Here is a 10827-nt window from a genome sequence, read left to right on the forward strand (position 1 = left end):
TAGAAATTGATTATGTTTTCTGCTCCCAGGTTACCAATACACCTTATAATTATTAAAAACCAAACCAAACCAAACACACAAAACTACCTTAAATATGAAAATTATCGGTAGTTGAGCTAGGCTACACAAACCCAGGAGAAAAAAGGTTATGGCTGATCTAGCAAGCTCAGCTTACTCTGTTTAGCAAGATGCAATGCACCTCACACAGTTGAGGCAAGTAAGACTTTGAAATGCCATGTTAGTACATAAATGTTTTAAATGTGCACAGTGAGCTTAGAAATCATTTCCAGCTGGAAACATACGATTTGTCACTGCAAAATTAATAGGCAAGATGACTAACTTATCATAACAATATTTCCGTTTACTTGGTTCGTTTTCCTTGAGGATTTTGACAACCCCCTTTTACACCCTGTGTGTGTAAAGCCAGTTGGCTTTTCCTGACTGTTACTTCTTTCACATACCAACAGCAGAAAGCAAGCGACTAAAATAAATGTTGTCAGGAAGACGTTGGGGCAAAGGCAGTGTCTGAGGATGAGAATATTTTAACTGAATAGATGTCAGGCTTGCATTCTCTTTAAGACTGACTTCTTGAGAGTGTACATAATGGCTTATGACAGACTTTAATGAGCATTAAAGACATATAGCATTAGGTTCTCATTTATCATTAGCATATTCATTCTATTTGCAAAAAAACCTAACACATCCCAACCTATACAAAACCCACAAAAGACAACATTACCATTATCAGAAAGAAATGCATGTGATGAGATCCATGTGCGAACATATGCTCTGTATGAAATTAGCTGTTTAACATTACTGAAGGGAAAGATAGAGTAGTAGTTTAAATAGGCCATGATCCGAGTTTCACGCTTAATGCTCTTTCCTTAAAATAATTTTTGTTCACTCGGAAAATGACACTGGAAATAACTGGCAAACACCAGGACAAAAAAATCCCTCACCCCTTTTTTTATTTTTATTTTTTACACATCAGTAGCTTAAAATCACTTAAGACCAATTGTTTTCTTAAGTGCTGAAAGCTTGAGACCTGTAGACAAAGTTGTTATTTTATAGGATAATAAATTCTTGAATGCATCTGGCTCAAAAAATACCGTTCATCATCACAAGTGTGTTTTTAATATTCTATATGTAGCTTGTAGGGCAGAACAGCATAAGGACCAAGGCCAACATTTTCAGTGAAGATATAAATATTATCAACATTCTAGAAGCTGGACCTGAACTCTGCCTTCCTAAGAAGAGCGAACACACTGACATTTAACAAACACACACACCGCCTAGAGAGGACGGGGATTCTATAGAAACAAGGATTCTGTTTCTTAAGATTTTTCTGCTCTAACAGAAAACAACCGACCAGCATCTTTTTAAAACGGTTTCCACTCACCGTTTGGTTTGTGTGAGAAGAAACAAATAAACTCTTAGGAGCTTGAAGCTGAAATCAAGTTTGCATTCACAGCTTTTCTTCTCCTCTATCGCAGAAGTATCAAAACATATGGCCCATAGGCTGGATCCAGCCTGTGGAGCCTTTCAATCCATCCAGCCAGGCTACCAGTGGGCACCAGAAGTTGGAGAGCATAGCCTGCTGCAGAATTTGGGGGCTCTTCAGCCACTGCCCATGGAATTGCTCCCCCAAACCTGCTGCTGCTGCAGCTGGACCCCTCACCATGCTGTGCCAAGTCCAGTGGTCCAGATCCAGCCCAGGGTCCCAGGTAAATTTGACATCCATGCCCTAAAGCACACACACACACACCCCTCCCCATTGTCAGAGGGTTTTTAAGATTGTCTAAGTTAGAAGTCTCCCAATCCATATGGTCCTTTTTTAATTAAAAGTGGTAGTTTTGTAGGGAGGTGTAGGGGGGAGTCCTTCTAATGAATTTCTACTTCAAAATCTAGAGTGTTAGAAGACAGTGGGCATATCTATGCATGCATTAATGCGTATTAAATCTAGTACCTCCATTGTGAGGTACTAGGAACATGCACATTAGCCTTAATGCATATCAGCTAAACAGCAGTTTTTTAGTGACACTTTAATGTGCGTTAAAATAAGCTAATGCACATTAAAGTGCACGTGTAGACATACTCAGTTACACCACTTTGTAAATTCTTAAGCAGGTAACTTCACTCATGTGAGTTCCACTGATTCACTGGAGCCATTCACTTGACCAAGTGTTTATTTTCAAGAGTTCAGAATGGTTGAATTTTTCTCTCTCTCTTTAAAAGTCTAACAATTTAATTATACTCATAATAGTAAATTAAAATATTATATATATGGCATAAGTATAATTAAATATACAGGTATGAGACCAATGCCTACAACCCCAAATAAAGATTGTGGCTCTGTTGTGCTAGGTTCTGCATAGAAATTAACAGCACCACCTGCATTTATCCTGCAAGTTCTTTAGAAAAAGGAACTTACAGAAGCTTCTGGATTTTGTTTTTACTGTAAAAGATGCTTTGTCTTCTTCTAATTCACAACATTAACTGGGAATGAAGCTTTGCAGGGTGTTGAGTTTCAATGCCAACACTCTCTCTTAGTAACAAAAACCATTTGCGATAATTTTAATGATCCCTCAGGGCATGTTAAATTTTTCTTACGCAGCAGCACTGAGTTATTCCCTAAGACCCTACATGTTTTGCATGCACAGGATAACACTTCTGTAAAGTTGAATTTAGAATCCCCTAACAGAAATCTCCAGATCTACACAGTAGCATTGTGCTCTGTTGATTAAACCATTCTCACAATAACAAAACAAAAAACAAACAAACAAACAAAAACCTTTAGAAAATTAACTAGTGGACCTCTTCCCAGCACAACGGTGCTGACGCTAGATTTAGTGCTATTGCTTCATTCTGACTGAAGCAGCGGTGTTTCACTTTACTTGAATGGGACATGTCCAAAACCTACTGTAGCAAGATTAAAGTTACCCAATGGGACTATTCCAGAATGTGGAGAGTGACTCTGAAAGCCAGGAAACATGATCCAATCGTCAGTCTGACCTCCACCACTGCTGCTGGTAATAGCCACTGGAAATCAGACTCTGAAGGAGGTAACAAAAATTAACAAACTACTAAGGGAAGTGGTGTTTTCTCTGTCTCTTGAAGTCAAGACTGGATTCCTTTTCAGAAGATTCTTTAGCCAAATGCAGTATCAGCATGAATACAACAGTCACTGAATGATATTCAGTGGTCTCTGTTACACGAAAGGTCAAAAGGGATGATCTAATGGATGCATCTATTAAAATAGAGATTAAGAAAGACTAAAAGAATGTGCTAATTATCTGCATACAATCCAGCTATTTGTTACATTAGGTACAGCTATACTGTATCAGCAAGGGGTATTATTTGGAGCAGGTTAACAGATTTGGCACATCTGAGAGATGAAGTATACTTCATTTTAGTACTGAAAGTTGTAGGTTATAGCAATAAAGATGCACAAGGGATCACCAACAGTGCAGCAGCAGCAGTCTCTAAGGTATAGCAAAGGTAGTACTTCAGAAGGAACCTCAGAACACAGGAAGGTCTTATAGCATTTAGCATACGTGACATGCTTTGCATGAGATATGCTGTTTTTGTGTGTAGAATCTGCTTGCAATGCCAGAATTAAACCAAAGTTTTGCTTTAGCAAGCAGAATGCATTAGACCTTATTATGAAGTGCTCGCATGATCAGTTCCCACAGTGCTCAGTAGTGCCTGTGAGGCAGAATGCTAATATACATTATTAGTGTGCTGAGATAATGCTAAGAGCACAAAAGCTGGGGTTGCACTACAGAAGTGGCACACACCTACACTTTGCAGTTTCTGATTTTTAAGGGTTTTAAATTACTCTCCCCATTTTGGAAGGGCACGAGTCATATTTAGGTTAGCTGATCTCTGCCTTAACAGAGTTTTTATGCACTTAATTTCCTAGGTTAGAAAAATCCCTAGTACCCCCACTTACCCATCTACCACAGACCAGTTCTCTTTCTTCACTATTTCTGGTTTCTTGCCACAGAACATACTGGCTGCACCCTGGTCTTTTCTACATTGTCTCCCCTCTCTCCTCAGTTCATCTTTGCACAGAGGTAGGTGTCAGCATGGCACCTGGGAGAGGATACAGAAATGCCATAGGCACCAGTCTCAAGAACATTGTTGCTATTTTTTTAAGGGGGAGAGAAACATTGGCTAACAAGGCAAAGGAGATTAGGACCAGGGACTTAGAAGACACTGGGTCAATTCCTCATTCTACCTTAGACTTCAAGCATTACCGCGAACAAGCCTTAGCACCTCCGTGGACCAGTTCCTCACCTGAAAAAGTAGAAATAACCAGATTTCCCTATTTCTCAGGGACACATGATGACTGACCATAATTATTAAAATCACCTTATTCTATTAAAAAGGATTTGAAAAACATAACAGTGAGTTCTGTACTTTCACTGCATGGCGATTTGTTGATCTGCACATAGGCCATCCAATTTTTCACTTTTAAACGTGCTGAAGGCTCACACCCAACCAGAGTAGATGTCCCCAGTGGTTGCCTCTCAGACAGTACACCTTCCATGTAACCTTCAATAAAGATCAAGTTGTGTCCCCTTGTATGCTGTGGATAAATACACTGAAGACTGTGAGAGACTTGAACTCTGTAGTAATTCAAGGCAGATCAATTCCTGTCATTCACCAGTGAATGAGAAAAAGTTTTTTTTCACATCCATTGTATGCTCTCCGATGCCTTTTGGTCCAACCCTCCTTTCTCTGCATAATTCCAAGGCCACTCAACTTCTCAGATACACCCACCTGCCCTCTTACTATGGCTTCAATATTCCCACCATTGTACCACTGCTTTAACCCCTCCTGTTATGCTGTTCCACTTGCTATGCACAATCTGTAGCCTCCTTACTTTGCCAGTTTGAAAAGGCAGGTGGAGGCTATGGGGAAGTAGGAAAATTGGAAGGAAGGTCTGTGGGAGGTTTGTGTACCGGCAGAATGGACAGAAAATGAGATGCAGAGTTCCCATAATAAGTCTGGGACTAGTGAATGAGGAAAGAGCTCTATACAGTCAACTATAGCATACAGCCTCAAAGCCACCCAATCATCTCAATTGAGATGGTTCTCAGCTGAACAACACCATTCCATTAAAATGACTGCAGCATGGCACATTCACTCTAAGGTAGGCAAACAGCTCATCTCAGCAGATGTTCTCAACCCCCTCCTCCAGCATTAATGCTTGTCAGCCAATCTATTCTTATCATTCAAAGGGCAACAGAAGTGCATCACATTGAGCAGTTAACACTGTGACTTCTGTCACACTTAAAATAAAACGTATAAGCTAGCAATTTTCTTCTCTAGTTCAGTCATCACACAGCCTTGAGAAGCATACCACACCACATCCTAGCCATTTATTTACACCATCAAGCCACACTCACCACAGGTGCCCCCTATTCTTGGCACCACTCCATGCAAGACCTGCCTTCATCCACCTCATAAATCCCACAAGCCTGAGCTTTCTTCACCTGATGACCTGGATGACAGAGTACCACTCCAACTATGCTGAAAGCCTGGGTGATTACCTCTCTCAGCTGTATAAGGCATATATTGCAATACAGCAAGACGCTGAACACAAGAAAGCATTACACACTTCAGAGTGTCTGAGTATTGCCTGATCAAAAGTCATGATGTCAACTCTATTTTGTATTATCAGGTGATGTTAGCATAATGCCAAGTACATGCAGGGTTCAATGCACTCTGACATCTCCGAATTTGGACAGGAATATCTTTGATGTTTCAAAAGACTCATAATTATCACAACTTTTTGTGTAGACTTAGCCTCCTTGCTTCCAAGTAACTTTATTTAAGAACATTTCAACTTCTGGCAACAAGTCAGCAAAATATTATTTGTTTGTCCACCACTATTTTCCCCCTCCTGAAGGTTTCTGTGTGCGCCTTTTCTTAAAATTCCTTCATGATTACACTTGTTGAGGATCAATGATAGCATGCAGTGTTGTTTGACACCTATACAAGTCAAACCAATGACTTTGCTCATGTTCTAACAAGTGCTCAACAGTTGTACTTCTGTAGAAATTGTATCAGCTTTATTACATTTAAATGATAATCCAAGCATTAAAACATTTTCACCATTTCCAGCCTGCTTCATGTTTTCCCAAGGTGGTGTACATCAAACAATGCTGGAAGGCTTCATTATAATCCACAAAGTCATTCACCAACTCATCAAGCTCCATCGTTCTATCAAATAGCATATGCAGATTGAATATTTGTTCCACTGCTCCTCTTGTTCTACAGCCAGAAGCTTTCCATCCCTTTACCCCTTCAAATAAGAACCACTGTTGTGTACTAGACAGGCCCATTGCTACATACTAAATGTGCCCTTTACTTCTCACTATATCCATGCATCACAAGGTAGGTATACATTTGCAGCATTTGGTTTTCAATTCTGTACTCACAGGGGATCCTCTGTTTGATTAGGGGGCAGGGAGTAAGGCAGGAAGAGCCTCCCCCCCAAAAAAACCCAACCAACCAAACAAACAAACCCTCTTTTTAAGTTCTGTAAAAGATGAATTAGCAGCAGCTTTTGGCTGTGACAGGACTAAACTTTTAGCTGTGGGCCTGCAAACACATGGTAAGAGAAAGTACCCGGTGCTCAGCCATGGTGAGCCTGTACTGTGGTTGGTAAGATTCTTGAAAAATCTCTCTCTTTTCGTTCTACCTGCCCAAAACAAGGTGTATGTCTTCTTTTGGGAGGAAGGTATGTAGTATATGAGAAAATATGGTATATAACTGCCTGAAGAACTGCTTAGTTTCATTTGCATTATAGACCTAAATATATTGCCTCGACTATACCTAGGCAAGCTTTTTTTCCAGGTAACACAAATTTACCATAAGCAGCGATCCAGGTTTTCCATTTGCCACAGAAAAAAGTGATAAAACCTGGATTTTCTCCTTTAACAGAGAAAAATGAGGGAAAAGGTGGGTTTGCCCTTGCAGGGTGGCAGAGTTCCAGGAAGCAGGGCTGGCTCCTGGCCATTGCATGCACTCCTGTGTGGGAGCATGGGGGGCACATGCCCCCAGATTTGTGCACAGGACAGGGGCAGGCTGGCCACTGTGGGCTCAGGCTCCCCACCTGCTGGCATCCCCCAGGACTTCCACAGCCCAACAGGTGAGACTTGGCACAGCAGGGCAGAGCAGGGTGGGGAAGCCCGGTGCCACTGCTGTGAGCCCTGCACTGCCATGGCGAGGTGCCCCCTGCTCACCCAGCAGCAGCAGAGGTGGCTGTGTGGAATAGTATCCATCACTGCTGTCAGGCAGGTAGGGGTCTCCTTACCACGGAGGCATGGAGCTCCCAGCGATGGCAATAGCTTCCCCACCCAGCTGTGCTGCACCGGGTCTTGCCCGCTGAGCTGCAGAGGCCCCGGTGGAGGGCAGCAGGGTGGGGAGATCAAATCTGCAGCAGGCAGCTCGCATCCATTCCCCCTGCCCTGGGACAGGCTTCCGCTCCAGCTGTGCCACCTAAGGGAAAGGGGGACTGGGCTCCGTGCTCCACTGCAGCAGCTGCCACCTCCCACATGCAGCAGCCAGGTCTTGCTGTGGTTGGGGACTGAGGGGCACCCAGCTGGGCTGGTGGGGGCTGTGCATCATGAATGAGGGGCGATGGCACAGGCAAGGTACCAGCATACCAGGGCTGCTCAGCACCACAAAACAGTAGGGGAGGGACAGCTGCAGCTGGGCCTGCATCCTGGCAAGTGAAGGGGGCAGGGGGAACTCTGATTTTCCATGATAAAAAACCCAAAAATCAAATGCCAAAATGTATAGGTATTTATAATTTATTTTATTATAGTGATCAAGGCACTGGTAGGCTTCCAGATTGCTTAAAATTGTAAATATATCAATATCAGGTTCAACTGATACCTATATTAGTGGTGTTTCATTTTAACCATGGAAAAATGCAGATTTTGGTGTTTTTTAAATTAGAGAATTTGCAAAATTTTTAATCAGAGAAGTTGCGATTTGTAAAGAGAGAAAACCAGGATGCCTGATCATAAGTAATTTGAACAAGAAAGAAAGAAGTGTACAAGATGAACCCATAAGTGACATGGTCCAGTACTGCATGGATAATAGTAAGCCGGTGGGAAATATGAGAGTAATAAAAAGAGACTAGATAAACTAAGCTGATGTCCTTTATCAGCCCCAATTTACCAGCATCTATATAAATTAGTTAGGGTTGGACAGAACCCTTATGTGGGTCAGTATGGAAACAAAATGTATTAATATAAATAACATGATATAAACATAATAATTCATAAACACCACACACAAAGAACTGCTCACCCACTAGTTGCCCCAGTCAACATCCTTTTTTGTGCAACTAACTCTGCCTCTGGCTCCATATTCCTGATCTCAAGGGAACTTTGAGATCACTCTGATGCTACAGTTGAGTCTATTTTCTTCACAGGAAGAGATCTTCAGCCACAACCTGGAGTCAGAGATTATCCCAACACTCTTGTGCCAAATCTGCAACAACTTCATCTTTTTCAAACAACAACTGATGCCACTTGCAATTCAGTCACTTTATCCAAAATCTCCTTGTGGAATCAAGACTGGATAGTGGAGCAGTTTTCAGCATCATGTGACAGTCATCCTGGAAAGTAACTGGGCTATTGGTCTAAGAGGCTGCTCAACCCAAAAGCCCCACACACACACCAGCATTCCAGCAGTCTAAAAGAACTGGATAATCCCACTTGTATTTACAGCTGGACAAGTATTGACTTTCTGGTTAAACGCAAAGATAGTGCTTTGTCTCTTGCACTCCATGCCTGCTCTGCCTTCAACATACCAGTGAACTTGTTATAAGGAAAAGTTTTATGCTGAGTATTAAGATTGGATAGGAAGTGTCCATCTCACTTGCAGCAGTGTTTGAGGGAGACTTGTGTGGCACGTACCATTTCAATTGGCAGTTACTTGACACTCATTTTAAACTTGCTTTTTTAACTAGTGCAGGCAACCTCAGATGCGGAAGAGGTTTCAACCATCTATTGCAAAACAATAACCAAGCTTTCAACACAAAAAGATGTTTGTATACCGTAGCATACAAATATTTCACCAGTTATCTATTGCTTCCTTTCACCACTCAAACCATGCTGGGTGCTTATCATTTCAAACAATTTGTTTTGTGACACCTTCCTCCCCAGGCCCAACAAGTGCAAGGATTGAATGGACTTTTTTTTTTCTTCTTTCTTTGATCAATCCCTAGATTTTGAGGAACTCTACACAGGCTCTAAGTTAATGTGTTTATACAAGAAAGACACTGAAGTTTAGTGGAGAAACTAGCTCTGCTAGGGCTAGAACTTAATTGATAAACTGTTTCCATTAAATATTTAATAGCATTACTGGTTAGGAACAGTGACACCAAAAGCTGAACAAGCAACTCCTATAAAGGAGGCAGAACAATATCACTTATAAATGGTCGCGTCTTTAAAGGTCAAAGAAAGGTCCAGTGACTATAGGCAGGACAGCAGAAGTCAGGATTCTTGGGATTCTACCCACACCTCTGCCAATGACCAGCTGTATGGTCTCAAGGAAGTTACTTAAACTCCTGGTGCTTCTGTAAAATGGGACCAAGGATGCAAGCCTCAGGTGGCTTAGTCAATAATCATCTTCATATCAATCATGATCTGAAGTGCATACACAAAGCTAAAAGCAAAGTCAGTAGAAGGTCTCACACGCACCCCAAACAGAATGGGCCATCTTCAGTCAAGCTAGAATGGTTAGGAAATGGAGGATAACATAAATCAAATTATTCTGAGCCAGGAGGTGGTACAACTGGCTACAAGTCACTGGATGCAGAACCTCAGGAGAACGGGGAATGTATTTTACTAAAATTAGGAAGAGGAAGTAGGGAGTTCCAGTCCTTTTGAATTCCCTGCCTTACCTGTTTGCGCATGGTATTCATGACTCCCATAAAGCTTGCTAACAGCTTAGCTTCTTCTCGGGCGGCGAGTTTCTTCTCCGTTTTCTTCTTGTTGCTTTTTTCTGACCCAGAGGCTGCCATGCTCCTCTCTTCTCACCACCAGGAAAACAAGGGCTGACCAGACCCGCACAGGCACATACACTGCGGCTGGAAAACACCCGTTACAACACACCGAACTGCTGCAAACAGGAAGGCAGCTGGAGAACTGGACAATCCTCGCCCCACCCCCCACCCCGGGCAGCTGCCGGGCTGAGCAATCCGCCAGGGCAGAACCAGCTGTCCCCTGGAAGAGGCTGAGCAATCACCAGCTTCGAAAACCCGGGATCCAGGAAGAGCTGGGCCTTGCAGGCACCTACGGCAGAGACCGGGGAACGCAGCCTGCCCCGGCGGGGGGGAGAGGGCCGCGGCCGCAGCACCCTGGCGCGGGAGACTCGGGACGCATCAATCGCCGACGTTCCGCCAATAGAACGCGGCCCCTCCGCAGCGTTCCGGGGACGCGGGGGGGGGGGGAAAGCCGCTGGGCGCACACTGACGTCACTGCCCGGCGCGCACTCCATCCACACTCCCCCTCCCGCAGGCCCAGCGCGAGACAAACAAAGACCGGGGAGGGCCTGCGGTAGGTCACGTGACCGCGGTCTGCAGCGACGGGGGGAAGTGGTTCGAGTGCGCAAACGCAGACCTGGGGCGGGCTGGCTGCGGGCTGAGCAGTGCCTGTGGGGTGTGTTTTCATCTTACAGCTGGAGCGCTCTGATAAGTCTGCGAGCTCTCGGAGGTCAAGGGTACATGGGCAGCACCCTTGGCAGAGCAGAGCCCGGAGACTTATCACAGCTCCCCCCACTCCTGGTTCCACGCAGTGG

At 43.5% G+C, this 10827-nt stretch overlaps 1 protein-coding gene across 7 annotated transcripts in view; it reads right to left on the minus strand.

Annotated features, from left to right (window-relative positions):
* Positions 1–10470, minus strand: part of KLHL7 (kelch like family member 7) — a 33612-nt gene extending 23142 nt beyond the window's left edge. For 2 of the 7 annotated variants that reach the window (XR_003092263.1, XM_025194760.1), the window contains exon 1: positions 9932–10470. Coding sequence is in view for 5 of the 7 variants with exons in the window: in XM_025194760.1 (XP_025050545.1) it covers positions 9932–10051 (120 nt within the window). In the remaining 2 variants the exon portion in view is untranslated. Of the gene's footprint in view, positions 1–8331; positions 9759–9931 lie in introns of all 7 variants that reach the window. The other 5 variants (XM_006038262.2, XM_025194761.1, XM_025194762.1 and 2 more) reach the window with 5 other exon arrangements.
* Between the last annotated feature and the right edge of the window lie 357 nt (positions 10471–10827).

Source organism: Alligator sinensis, unplaced genomic scaffold (assembly GCF_000455745.1).
Source record: "Alligator sinensis unplaced genomic scaffold, ASM45574v1 scaffold912_1, whole genome shotgun sequence".
NCBI classification, from domain to species: Eukaryota; Metazoa; Chordata; order Crocodylia; family Alligatoridae; genus Alligator; species Alligator sinensis.